The sequence below is a fragment of the Elephantulus edwardii genome, unplaced genomic scaffold (genome assembly GCF_000299155.1).
Source record: "Elephantulus edwardii isolate Elephantulus edwardi_28Jun2011 unplaced genomic scaffold, EleEdw1.0 scaffold00360, whole genome shotgun sequence".
In the NCBI taxonomy this organism is placed as follows: Eukaryota; Metazoa; Chordata; class Mammalia; order Macroscelidea; family Macroscelididae; genus Elephantulus; species Elephantulus edwardii.
In genome coordinates, this window is record NW_006400110.1 from 1,312,736 (window position 1) to 1,327,635 (window position 14,900).

The following is a 14,900-nucleotide window of genomic DNA, read 5'->3' on the forward strand; positions in this document are numbered from 1 at the left end:
TGTACATAGGGTTTTCAGAGGCCTGCTATTTCAGAAGTGGATGGCCAGTCCTTCTTCCTAGTCTGTCTTAATTTGAATGTTTAGATTTAGAGGAGTATCTGACAGAGAAGCAATTTATGGAGCAGTGAAAGATAAATCCCTCATTGTGGAGTTAACCATTAGTTACAGTGTTGACCCTACTCTTTGCCCAGTGCCTTGACCCACTTATTTCCCAGATCCACCCTCCACCAGGCCGCCCCTTCACTTCTACTAAATTCCTTCAGAAATTATCATCCATTGTCTAACCCATGATCTGACAGCTTCTATCTTAATCTTTCTTGGCTTCTGTGATTCCAAACACATCAACTGCTGACAATTTTTATGCTGTAACCAGTGTCTCTGATTGTACTGTCGCCGCTGGGCAGAAGCAGGATCCTGGAAGCCGCGGGCGGGCAGAAGCCGGCCCAGACAATAGGGAAGCGACTCGCGGCAAAAGCTTCTGACACACCTATAGGTAGAGAGCCCAAGGCCGAGCCAAAATCGCTCAGAAGGTGCTGAGGGGAGATGGGCCTGCGGCCCTTGGGCCAAGAAGAAAATACAATCTATACAGCAGTTCTGCAGGACATGTCCCATTGATTACTGGGGCCTTAATTTTTGCCAATGCCTTCAAGTGAGCTTTATCTTTTTCCTTCATTACCACTGACTCCTGAACATAAGGTACTTCCTTGAAATTCTTCAGTGTTAGTCAGCGTTTTGTTTTTTGGGTTTTGTTTTTTTTTAGTTTGTTTGTTTTTTGTATAGTGATGTCTATATTGCCTCCATCTTCTTTTGATGCTTTCTGGGTCATTCAGTATATTGCCCATTGCATCTTTCAATATTGCAACTTGAGGTTTTAAATTTGTTTCTCAGTTCTCAGAGCTTGAAAAATTAAGAGCAAGTTCTTCCCTTTGTATTCTCCAATTCTAGCTCTCTGCATATTCCATGATAATACTTTGCTCTGCCTTCTAAGCTGCCCTTTGAACTCTTGTGTTCAGCTCTTTTACTATGGCATGTTTTCCATTTGTTTGGGTTTCTTGATGCTCAAGTGCAATTTTTCGAGTTTATTGTGACATCCATTTCAGTTTTTTTTTTCTTTCTTTTCTGTCTTTTTAATGACCTTTTGCTTCTTCATAGATAATGTATTTGATATCATCCCACACTTGACTGGTCTTCAATCACTGGGGTTCAGTCTTTCAAACACAGTCTTAAGATGAGTGAGGAGAGAGAAGAGAAAGTATATATATTCAGTCTCAAAGCTGAAAATGCAAGTAACCTATATAATCAAACTGGTGTTCTGATCTTGCACTGTCTTTTCATATTTTTTTTTTTCTGTGACTAGTACTGAGAAACTTGCACTAAAGTCTGATACTTAATCCTAATAATACATTAGCTCTCAACTTTCTACTTATCTTTTATTAAATGCCCTCACTCTAGTCACTGCAAATCCTTTCAGTAAGGGGCAGAGTAAAAACAACTAAACGGTAGGGGTCATATTTATAATATTTGTGTTAACATATCATGTCACTTTTCTAAGCAATTCTATTTAATGCTAAGTAATTTCATTGGTGCCAAGAGAACAAACAGATATGTATTGGAGAGGGTGCAGCTGGAGTGCTTTTTGGAGGAAAGAATGATGAGGCTTCACCTCACATACTCTGAGCATGTTGCTAGGAGGTGCTATTCCTTGGACAGGGACCTGATGTTGGGAAGGATGGAGGGTCGGCAAAGGAGAGGAAGACCTTCAACCAGGTGCACTGACTTGGTAACAGCCGCAATGGGCTCTTATGTCAGGAAGTGTGAGGATGGTGCGGAATAGAGCAGAGTTCAGATCTTTTGTTCACAGAGTCATTACAAGTTGTACTCGACATGACAGTACCTAATAATAACAACAACAACAATTTCATTGGTATGATTTTTATATCTTGTGAGAAAGTATTTTTAATTTTCATAGGAATTTCTATGGTTACCAAAACCACATCAATAAGGAACATGATATAAGTCATGCTTTAAACTTTCTATAACAACAAGAAAAAAAGAAATATAAGTCTACTTACTTCTGAAATATAATTATGGTGGCTCATATCAAGGAAAACACTGAGAAATTATTTGAAAAAATTATTAAAGCATATAGAATTAAGTGATGACATCCATATACTAATGATTTAATTTTACACTTGTTAAATTATGTTGCTGTTGTTAGGTACTATAAAGTCGACTATGACTCATAGTGACCCTATGAAGAGTAGCTCTGAACCCTGTTCTATCTTGAGCCCATCTCACTGTCTCTGACACACTTGCCCCCATTGTTACAGTCACTGTGCCAATCTATTTCATCCAAAGTCTTCCTCTCTTATACTGACTTTCCACCCTTCAAAGCATTATGTTCCTCTCCAAGGACTGGTCCCTCACAATATGCCCAAATATGTGAGATGGAGCTTTATACTCCTTACTTCTCATAAGCATCCTAATTTCACCATCTCCAAGACACAGCTGTTTGTTCTCTTGGGTTACATGGTGTGTTTAACACACTTCTCCCGCACCACAACTCAAAGGCATCAATTTTTGTTCTGTCATGTTTCATTACCATTCAGCTATCGTTTCCATATAGTTTAACAATTTTGAAGATAATTGAAAAACAACTTTAGTCACAAAATGATAAGTAACTTCCAGATGTAAATGAATGGGCAAGCAATGATTCTGTTAGACAGATACTGCCTAAGAGCAGCTGTTTACTCATGTTTTACTGACAAAAGCATTTGACTCTATGGATAAGAACAAATTTGGATAGCACTGCAAAGAATGAGACTTCCAGAACATTTTATAGAACATTTACTCCTATGGAAAGTGTGTATAAACCAACTGGCAGTTGCTGAAATAGAACATGGATATACTGATGGCTTACCACTGGAAAATCTATGTGTCAGAGTTGTATGCTTTCAGCATCCTTAGTCAATATGCATATTCAACAAATAATCTGAGAAGCTGAAACACCAAGACTAACAGAAGACTCATTAGCAACCTGTTACACACAGATGACACACTTTTACTTATAGAAAATGAAGAGACTGAAACACTGACAAAAAAAAAACTGCAGAGCATTCGTATGAATTACACTTCAACAAGATGCTGTTGTTTTTGCTGCTATAACTTGCCTTTGCGTCACTTGTGTATCATAGTGACCTTATGCATAATAGCTCTGAACCCTGCTCTATCCTTAGGCAATCACACTGTCTCTGATGCACCTACGCTCATTATCCCAGTTACTGTGTCAATCCATCTTACGTGTGGTCTTCCTCTCCTGTGCTGTCCCTCCACCCTTCCAAGCATGATGCCATTCTCCAAAGACTGGCCCCTCCTAGTAAAATGACCATAGTATATGAGATGGAGTCTCAAAATCCTTGCCTCCAAGGAGCAGTTTGGTTTCACCTTCTGCAGAACAGACCTCTTGGCAGCCCATGTGGCATGTTCAAAACTCTTCTCCAGCACCGTAGCTCAAATGCATCAATTCTTCTTGGCAATTGTCCACCTCTCCGATGCACAGCAAGTAACTGCGAAGACCATGAACTGAATCAGGTTCACATTAGTCTCTAGACTGACATCCCTGCTCGTCAGCACTCTGGAGAGGTTCCTGACAGTAGATTTCCTAATGCAATTCGTCTTTTGATTTCCAGACTGATGGTACCAAGAGTTGACTGTGGAAACAAGCAAGCTGAAATTGTTAACAACCTCAATCTCTTCTCCATCTATTATAATGCGGTCAATTCGCCCAGTGGTAAGACTGTTTTCATGATGTTGAGCTTCTATCAATACTGCAAACTGCAGTCTTTGACCCTCTGTAGCAGATGCTTCAGGTTCTCCTCAGTTTCAGAAAGTAAAGTTGTGTCATCTACATAACACAGGTTGTTCCTGAGTCTTTCGCCAATCCTGATGTCACATTCTGCCTCCTAAAGGCAAACCTCTCAAATGATCTGTTCTGCACACAGATTTAAAATGTATAGAGACAGGACACATCCCTAATGCACTCTTTTTCTGATTTTGAATGATGCAGTGTTTCCTTGCTCTGTTCTGGCAAATGCCTCCTGATCCAAGTGTAGGTTTCACATGAGCACAATCACACTTCAACATAAAGAAGAAAAAATTCTCACAATTGGACTGTTAAGCAACATTACGATAAATAAAGAAGAAACCAAAGTTGTGAAAAATTTCATATTAGTTCTATGAATAATCAATGTCTTCGGAAGCATCAAGGCCAAGAAATTAAACATGTGGTTGTTGATGATTACCTGTGAGTTGAGCACGACTCATAGCATACCTATGAAGAAAAGGCCTGAGATGGAAGATGACGGCGGTGGAGACGTACAGGGTGAAGAGCCAGAGGAATAGCAAACTGCATAGAGATGGGACACTACAGAGTTCTTCGCCCCCCACAGAGACCGACCATCACAGTGAGACATGAACACTCGGAATGTGAATCAGAACTTTTGTTGACAAAATTAGTTTAGGAACTATAGGAACATAAAGCCGCACCACATAGTGGCCCCACCACGGGCCTGGCAAAAGCTGGAACCTGCTAGCTGAGCTGCTTTCGGATTCACCTGCAAGGAAAAAGGTTAGTGAGGAAATTGGCTGAATTCTCTTAAGCCCCACTAAAATCTGGCGGGTCTGTTGTGTGACATGGACAATAGGAATTTGAATCATAACTTTTGTTGGGACATGTAGTCTTGGAACTGTAGGAACACAAACCCACGGTTGCATGGACACAGCAAAAGCCAGAAGCCACTAGCTGACTTTCTATGGAACCCATTTGAAAGCAGAAAGCTTAGTGGGGAAATTGGTTGAATTCTCTTAAGCCCCACTAAGACCCAGTGGGTCTGTTGCGTGACATGGACATAAGGAATTTGAATCAGAACTTTTATTGGATCATTTATAGTTGGAACTATAGGAACACAAAGCCTCAGTTGCATTTTGAACTGCATTTCATGCCCATCAATAAATGAAAGGATAGAGAAGCCATGGTATATCCATACAATGGAATACTAAGCTGTATTGAAAAACAAGGAACTCATGCAATATTACTCAGAATGGGTGACCCTGGAGGACATTATGCTGAATGAAATATCTCAGTCACAGAGGGACAAGTACTGCATGGTGCCACTGTTGTAGAATGGGACTGGTGTCAGGATTGGGGTAAGACTGAGAAAGACCAGACGGATGATGTGTGCTGCATTGAAATGGATGAAGGAGAGAACATTTTGACGGGGATATGTGATAGGGTGTTATGGTTATCAGAGGGGTCCAAAATGAAGGTTGCATAGTGGAGTGTACTCGGGGTGAGGGGATTGTATACCAATGAAGGCATTAGTCTTTTACTTTTCGGAGAGAAGAGCGAACTGGCGGGGGGGTGGGGGGCAGGTGGGCAGTCAGAGGAGTGCAACGGCGAATGAATGGAGGTCCAAGATCTCTGTGAATGTTCATTAAATTAAAAATTTTTAAAAAGCCTGAAGCCCCTCTATAACTATCAACATTTATCAAAATTCATAGAATTTCTGGAGACACGTTATTTAGGAAGTGGATGCCACCCACTCCTCCTTTCAAACCTGTCACAGTATGTTGTTGTTATGTGCCATTGTGATATATAGAGACCCTATGTACAACAGGACCCTACGTTCTGAGCCAGTCTCACTAATTCCGACACACCAACCCCTACTGCCCCAGTTACTTTATCAATCCATCTCATCAGGGGTCTTTTTCTCTTGCGCTGTCCATCCACCCTTCTGGGCATGATGTCTTTACCCAAGGACCGATCTCTCCTGGCCACATGCCCAAAGTAAGTGAGGCAGAGCTTCAAAATCCTAGCCTCCAAGGAGAGACTTGCTTTCACCCTCTCCAAGACAGACCTATTTGTTTTCTTGGCAGTCCATGGTATGTTCAAGACTCTTCCCCAGCACTGCAACTTGAAGGCATTGATTCTTCTTCTGTCATCCTTAGTCACTGTCCAAGTCTATGAAGCATAACAAGTAACTGAGAAAACCATGACCAGGATTAGGCACACCTTTGGATCTAGATTGACATTGTTGCTCTTCAGCACTCTGGAGAGGCCCATGACAGCAGATTTTCCCAATGCAATTCATCTTTTGAGTTCCTGACTGCTGGTGTTAAGAGTGTTGATTTTGGATCCAAGCAAGCTGTAATTGTTAACAACCTCAATCTATTCTCCATCTAATACGGTGCTACCAATTGGTCCAGTGGTGAGAATCTTTGTCTTCTTGATGTTGAACTTCAATCCATATTGAAGACTACCTTTTTCAGCAAGTGCTTCAGGTCCTCCTCAGTTTCAGCAAACAAGATTGTGTCATCTGCATATCATAGGCTGTTAATGAGTCTTTCTCCAATCCTGATCCCACACTCCTCATAAAATCCTGCTTCCCAAATGGTCTGTTCTGCATTCAGACTGAAAAGGTATAGGGACAGGATGCATCCCGGACACACTCCTTTCCTAATTTTGAACCATGCAGTGTTTTCTTGCTCTGTTCCGAGGACTGCTTCTTGGTTCAAGTATATGTTTTGTATAAGCACAATCAAGTGTTCTGAGATTCCCATTTTCCTCAAGGTTAGCCACAATTTATGGTGATCCACACAGTCAAATGCTTTTGCATAGTCAATGAAACACAGATAGACATTCTTCTGGTACTCTCTGCTTTCTGCCAAGATCCATCTGACATTCTAAACCCAGACTGCATTTCTGGTAATCTTCTGTCAATGTACTGTTCAAGTTGTTTCTAGATAATCTTCAAGAAGATTTTGCTAGTGTGTGATATTAGTGATATTGTTCAATAATTTCCACACTCAGTAGGGTCACTTTTTTTGGGAATGGGAATAAATATGTTGTAGTGGACAGAAATTTAAAAAAAGTCTATACAAGACCTCTTTAAAGTTTAAAAAAAGAAAAATGCCACTTTAATGACTAGCCTGGTTCTGACTGAAGCCACAGTTTTTGTAACTACCTCACATGTTTGAGAAAGATGAACAATGCAACACAAAAGAAAAATTGATATGTTTGAACTCTGTTGTTGTTGTCAAAGAACACTGAATATGTTGTGGGCTACCAGAAGAATGAACAAAATAATCCTAAAGAAATGCAACCAGAATATTTCTTAGATTGGAAAGATAATGAGACTTCAGCTTGCTTCCTCTGAGCACATCATGAGAAAAAAAGATCAACAGCTGGAAAAGAACATCACATTTGGTAAAGCAGGGCCAACAAAAATGAGGGGAACCTAAGAGGGAGTGACACAATAGGTTTCCACATAATTCCCTCTGTTTTTATACCAGTGGATACACATATAGAGATGGGACAACTGGGGACTCTTTTATTTTGTTATCCATGAGAGTGTTGAGAGTCAAGAGTCAGAGGGAGTTCTGTGACCATTCACAACAGTAATGATGTTTTATCATAAGGCTCATAGATTAAGTATTCAAAAATTCCCTGGCAGAACCGGTGAATTTCAAGGACTGCAGGTTCATGGTTAGCATTATAAGGGAAGTGAATATGAATCCATGCCCAACCCAGCCATGCCAGTTACACAAAAGACAGTCAATGCCACCTTCACAAGCAATACTTATTTCCCAAATACTGGGTGTTGAAGTTCCCTTTCCTCTTCCTGAGTCTGATGGTTTTAAGAATGGCACTGACTACCCCATCCAAAAAGACAAAACCTATAGCTACCTTAAGAAACTTCCAGTGAATATCCTAAAATAAAATTGGTGGTGAAGAGACAAAGATGACAAAGGAGAATATCTCTTCTGCTGGAAATCCCATCAGAGATCATAGCCTAGAGATATTTGATGCCAATATTATTTAGGGGTGAGAGGACATGACTGAGGGGAGGGGAACTGGAGGAGTTTTCAGTTCAGAAACAAAATCAGTGCCATAAGATGAAAGAAATGTCCAGATTACTATTATATGCCTTCAAAAAGATTTAAGATGCTTACTTCTCCTTTTGTAAAAGGGCTTGAGAAAAGGGTTGAAACTGTCATACCTAGAGACTGTCTTGTCTTCACTGTTCTTTACAGGTTTAACAGAAGTGGGGAGATAGGACCTGAGGCGATTGCTTAGGGATATCAGATAAAAAGGCTTTTCTTTGATGGCTCTCACATTGGAGGACAGGTTTGAAACCGCATCTGTCCAGCTAGGCTGTTATACCCACAAATTCTTTGTCTTCAAGTGCCTGGTTAAGTTCAGTGCATCTGGCCAAATCAACACCTCCAGCTCCATTGCTTTAACACTCATTCCAGTGTGGCCCACCAATTCACAGATACTCAACTCGGGATGGCTGGTTGGTTCACTATGGTTTTCTCTTGCCTCCTTTTTGGCCTTAATTTTATTATTATTATTATTATTATTATTATTATTATTTTTAATTAATGAATTAATTAATTTTTTTAAGGTCAGATGTTGAGGGGTTTTTTGTTTTAACATCATTAACTTGTGGCTTTGTTACACACCTAGAAACCTCTCTTTGAATAAAGACTTGTCAATTTTGTCTTCAGCACAAAAAAGAAAAAAAGAAAAAAATTCAAACGTTAGTCAACTAAAGCCCTAAGTTCACAAAACATAGCCAGTAGCTGTGGAAAAAGAGAAAAGGCTACAGAAAAAATGAATATCAGGTGCAGAGCTAATCTGGAGGCTGTTTTGTTCTAGGTGTTGCCTTTTGTGCTCTGCAGAGGAAGCAGCATGAGCTTTACTGCGCTTTCGGCATCAATTATAAATGGCAAGGTGGGGTATATGGTTGGCCCTCTTTAGTCTACAAACACAATCCTTTATGAAACTATTAAGCAAAAGAACACTAATGAAAATGACCGAACTATTCTTTTGAGTTTTAGGTATTCTTAGGAGCAGTGCAGCACTCTTCTCAATGCTTTCCATATCACACCCATCAAGTAATAACCTCTAAATCAGATATATGTGCTCCCACCTTTTATGTGAGTTTAAAAAGGTTCACAGAAAAGGAAACCAAGCTGTAAAAGAAAATATATACTTAGTTTTCTCTGGAATTTTAGAATGTAATTTACTAAATAATTTAAAACATTAAGGAAAAAATATTTAATATTTATAGGATTAGATAAAAACTTTCCGAGAGGGTGGGAGAAAAAGGAAAGCATTAATTTTAAGAAATAAAGCTATACAGTCTGTCAAAAAATGTTCCCTCAATAACACAAGATTCTCATTGCGAGCATCTGTACTTTGCATTCCCAGGGCTGCCTCTGTGGGCCTGGAGCTTATAGAAGGTTTGCTAAACTTGTGGTTTGAAAAAAAAACACCTTCAAAACTAACAATTATTCAAAGTTTTAAAATAAAATACAGTATAAATTACAGGAACTAAGGGAGCAAGTCTTATTTATAGACAGTACAAAGAATTATTCATTTTTAAGCTCAAGAGGGAAAAAAGATCTTTTGGTTACCATGATAAATCAAAGTTCTGTCATTTAAAATGCAGTCCAAGCATAGGCTCTGGAGGATACAACAAAGCTTTCATGATCCTTGAGAATTAGAAAGTGCTTTTGTTAAATTTAACTACAAAGCCAGTGTAGATACAGAGAAGATACATATTAAAAAACAAAACAGAAAATGCGGAAGCATTCTCAGTAGCTTTGGCTGACAAAGGTAAGTAAGCATTCTGGCAAAAGCTCTTCTTTATATAATACACTGATCCCCTGATATGCCAACAATATGGCTGATATTATCTGTGTTTCCTCTTGTGAGGCCAAGAAATAGCAGTGTTAACAACTGAGATAATGAAAAGGAAACATCCCAGGAGATTACTGGGACAGAAGAGTTTTATTAATAAATTCCAGGAAAGTACAGAGGATGTTATTGGTAAGGACAGTAATCCTATGAAGAGCAGACATGAAGACCCTGGCCATCCTCCCCATCCTTGATATACTCAATGTATCTCATTGAGGGTCTTCCTCTATTTCAGTTATTCTTCACCTTTCCAATCATGACGTCCTTTTCCAAGGACTGGCCTCACTAGCAATGCCCCCAAAGTATGTGAGATAGAGTTTCATCTACCTCCCTCCAAGGAGCATCGTGGCTGCACATCCTCTCCAAAACATAGTTGCTTTTCTTTTTGGCAGTCAACGAGATATTCAGTACCCTTCTCCAACACCATACCTCAAAGACATTGATTATAATATCCAAGGCACTAAATGAGGTAGTTCAAATTAATGAAAATAAATGAAGAACTCAAGTTAGGCAAAAGCCAAAAAAGGGAACAGACAGATAGAAACAAACCAAAAAAACTGCACATAAATTTAGAAAGAAATACATGTGTTCCTCCCCAGAAAGGGGAGGGGGGGAATTCCTACATGTTTTACAAGTTCAAATGAGTTATAGTTACTTCCATTAAGAAACTACAGTACAAGAAATTTTGCTTTATACAGAAGCTGTTAGTTACTCTATGCTATTCTAAGAAGATTTTACTCCTGGAGTAATTATGTCCGAAATCAATTTACACAGTAATAAAGGAAACACTTAAATTTGAAAAGGAAAACTCCCAGTAAAATAACAAACATTTTCAATTAAGTTATAGTTCTCTATCTTAAGAAACTGACTTTTTTAAAAATCTGGAGTTAAAATGTGGTAATTATTAAAAACTGCACTGTTACCAAGTTGTATCGTACTCTGAAAAAGAAGTTCTAGTATTTTCTAGCATTATTATCAACTTACGTCAAAAAGATGCTGTAAAGGATTAGACTGGAGTTTTTCTTCATAACCGAACAGCTGGAAGCCAGTTCCCAAAAGACCTAATGTAGTAAATGAAAGATTATAAAATACCAAATGTGGTAAGTGAAAGATTATAAAATACAGAAAGAACATACATAGCAGGAAATAGACTTTTATAGAAAATCCATCTCTCATAATCCTTTACACCGAAAATGAACCCAAAACACAGGCTGTTTCTTTCTGGCACCCATAAACTGACACAAATAAAATTAAATATATTTCTGTTAGGTTCCATGTAGGCTCCAACCCATAATGACCCCATGTACAATAGAACAAAATGCTGCCTCATCTGTACCATCCTCACAATCTCCACTGTTGCAGTCACCATGTCAATTGCTTCTCACTGCAGTTCTTCTCTTTGTTGACCCTCTACCTTTTCAAGCATCATGTCCCTCCTGATAACATGCTTAAAGACTGTGGTACAATGTGTAGTCTGATATATGGTATATACCAATGAAATTAATCTCACAGAAACCATTAAACTGTGAGTTTATTAAAGACAAGGGCTAGGACTACTTTAAATTTACACCAATGGTACTCAACAGTTCCTCAAAAGACATTAATAAAACATTTACTGAGCTGCTACTTTATAAAAAAAAGGCACTAGGTACTAAAAATCTGTGAAAATAAATTGATGGAAAGTGACTTCAAACGTTCTTTTTACATTTTTAAGTGTTAAAATAAAATTAGGAATGGGTCTAGTATTAAGGAATTTTTCCTAAAACAAATGACTAAAGGAAAGCAAAAACTGACTTAGCTTGAAATATCCTTGAAGACATCTCTCTTTCAAAGTAATCAAAAAACAAAATTCTCCTTTCATTTGTTCATATATTTGTGTTTTGTTAGTCAATTCTATTTTTTTTTCTTCAGTCTTTGCTTATCAGCTCAGAATTTAAGACTAATGTCAATTGTATTTTTCCCCTTTAAATTTACATACTAATTGAGGGTTTTGAACTAACAATGATATTTCTTAGTATAGAAAGTATCATTTGTACTCTCTAGATATTCTGCTAAAACATGACTGTAACTGCAGTTTTAAGCAATATCATAGTGATATCAAGAAAATAAAGGTAGCTTTATTGCTTTAAAACCAATCTGCCTCTGAAAACCCACTGGAGAGTCAGCTATGGGTCAGTTCTGACTTGATGGTACAAAACAACTATCTGACTAGAGGGAGCTCTGATGGCATATTTTGTAAAGAGTTGTTCTACAAACCCAAAGGCTGAACTTTTCTGGGTCTGAGGGGGAAAGATGGACAATCTCTTTTGAGATTTAAAGCCCGAGAAACTTGCTGGAGGGTCAGCTATAGGTTGTAATCAACTCAACAGTAATGGGCTTTAGTATGAATATTGGATTAGATCTGGGCACGGGGAACTTGGAGATGTCAGAAGATAGGCAAGGTTTTATCTGTATGTCAGAAACACTTTTCAGAAGTGAAATAAGGGCTGAACTTTAAAATTCACATTGTAATTACTAAAGATGTTTAAAAGTTTGTATCTCATATGCTACCAGCAGTCCAAACACGCGTTTGACTGTGTGGATCATAACAAACTGTGGCGGACTCTGAGAAGAATGGGAATCCCAGAACACTTGCTGGTTCTAATGCGAAACCTATACTTGGACCAGGAGGCAGTCGTCAGAACAGAGCAAGGGAACACTGCATGGTTCAAAATTGGGAAGGGTGTACACCAGGCATGTGTCCTGTCTCAATACCTTTTCAACCTATATGCAAAACAGATTATCTGAGAGGCTGGGCTCTATGAGGAGAAATGAGGGGTCAAGATTGCGTTATGCAGATGACACAACCCTGCTTGCTGAAACTGAGGAGGACCTGAAGCACCTGCTGCAGAGGGTCAAGGACTGTAGCCTCCAATACGGATTGAGGCTCAATGTCAAGACAACAAAGATTCTAACCACAGGACCAATTGGCAGCAACAGGATGGATGATGAAGAGATTGAGATTGTTGACAGCTTTAGTTTGCTTGGCTCCACAGTCAACACTCTTGGCAACAGTAGCCAGTAAATTAAAAGGTGCATTGCCATGGGAAAGTCTGCTGTTAGGGACCTCTCCAAAGTACTCAAGAGCAATGATGTCTCGCTGGAGACTAAGGTGCATCTGATACAGGCCATGGTCTTTGCTATCACTTGTTGCATCAGAGAGTTGGACAATGACCAGGGAGGATAGAAGGAGAATTGATGCCTTTGAGCTGTGGTGCTGGAGAAGAGTATTGAGAGTACCAGGGACTGCTAGGAAAACAAACAGAGTCATCCAGGAAAGGGTTAAACCAGGAGGCTCCTGGGAGGCAAGTATTCTGAGGCTCCATCTAACATACTTTGGACATGTTGTGAGGAGAGACCGGTCCTTGGAGAAGGATATCATGCTTGGAGGGTGGGGGGACAGTGCAGGAGGGGAAGGCCCTCTATGAGGTGGATTGATTCAGTGACTGGGATAATTGGGATGGGAGTGTCAGAGACAGTGCGATTGGCACAGGGCAGAGCAAAGTTTAGGGCTGTTGTACAGAGGGTTGCTATGAGTCGCAAGCGACTTCACGGCACAGAACAACAACAACAACCAGCAGTACTTCACTATCTTTAAAACACTTACCTCGATGCCCTTCAAAATCAGTTTTTCCATTACCAGTTCATATGAGACAGGAACAATTTTTAAAACTGCACTCAAAACTGTTAAGGTCTCCACTCCTTCCCCCTCTTTTCCTCTCAATTTTTGTACTGTGCAGTCAACAGGGAAGCCAAGGTATTCCACTCTGTTCTCTCTTTGTTACCGCCATCCACCCCACAGGTCTCATAGCAGACCTCGTACTCATGTAGGATAGCTCAGGGGGCTGGACCTCATTAGCTTTAAAAAGGGTGGGTTAGTGTTTGAGAAGGGTGTATGTACCTATACCCTTCTTCTGTATACTCACTTATACCTTTAGCTCAAATAGTAGCTATGTTTCTTTATGAGGAACCCTTGAGGCTCAATGTCAAGAAGACAAAGATTCTCACCACTGGACCAACTGGTAGCATCAGGATGGATGGCGAAGAGATTGAGATTGTTCACAGCTTCAGTTTGCTAGGCTCCATAGTCAACACTCTTGGCACCAGTAGCCAGGAAATCAAAAAACATATTGCGATGGGAAAGTCTGCTGTTAGGGACCTCTCCAAAGTACTCAAGAGCAACGATGTCTCGCTGGAGACAAAGGTGCACCCGATACAGGCCATGGTCTTTGCAATCACTTGTTATGCATCAGAGAGCTGGACAATGACTAGGGAGGACAGAAGGAGAATTGACGCCTTTGAGCTGTGGTGCTGGAGAAGAGTATTGAATGTACCATGGACTGCCAAGAAAACAAACAGATTCACCCTAGAGAGGGTTAAACCAGGCTACTCCTTGGAGGCAAAGATTCTGGGGCTTCTTCTGACATACTTTGAACATGTTGCAAGGAGAGAAAGGTCTTTGGAGAGGGACATCATGCTGGGTAGAGTAGAGGGACAGCGCAGGAGGGGAAGACCCTCTATGAAGTGGATTGATTCAGTGACTAGGGTAATCGGGATGGGTGTGTCAGAGGCAATGCGATTGGCACAGGATAGAGCAGGGTTTAGGTCTGTTGTACATAGGGTCACTATGAGTTGCAAATGACTCGACAGCACATAACAACAACAACAACAACAGTAATACAGAGGTTAATGCACTCGACTTTTAACCACAAGGTTAGAGTTCTAAATCTACTACTGTTCCACAGTAAAAAGACGTGTCAGTCTGGTCTATAAAGATTTACAGCCTTGGAAACCTTTAGAGGCAGCTCCACTTTGCCCCACAGGATTACTGGGAGATGGAAATTGACTTGATAGCAGTGGGTTTGATTCTGTGAGGTCTTGCTTTAACAAACGCATATTGTTGTTGTGCAGCATGGAGTTAGAATCAACCCACAGATGACACTCTATCAGGTTTTCAGAAGCAGTCAATTGCACAGGAGCACCTATTTCTCCCGTGTAGTGGCTGATAGGCTCAAATCATGCACCTCTGTATTGGCTGGGCAATTCCTTACCACTAACTACCAGAACTCCTTAATAAAACCACATAAATTTATATATA

At 39.9% G+C, this 14,900-nt stretch overlaps 1 protein-coding gene across 1 annotated transcript in view; it reads right to left on the bottom strand.

Annotated features, from left to right (window-relative positions):
- RARS2 (arginyl-tRNA synthetase 2, mitochondrial) overlaps nt 1-14,900 on the bottom strand; it is a 172,933-nt gene that overhangs the window by 83,075 nt on the left and 74,958 nt on the right. The window contains exon 8 of the mRNA XM_006902031.1: nt 10,748-10,824. Within this exon, the coding sequence (XP_006902093.1) occupies nt 10,748-10,824 (77 nt within the window). The remainder of the gene's footprint in view (nt 1-10,747; nt 10,825-14,900) is intronic.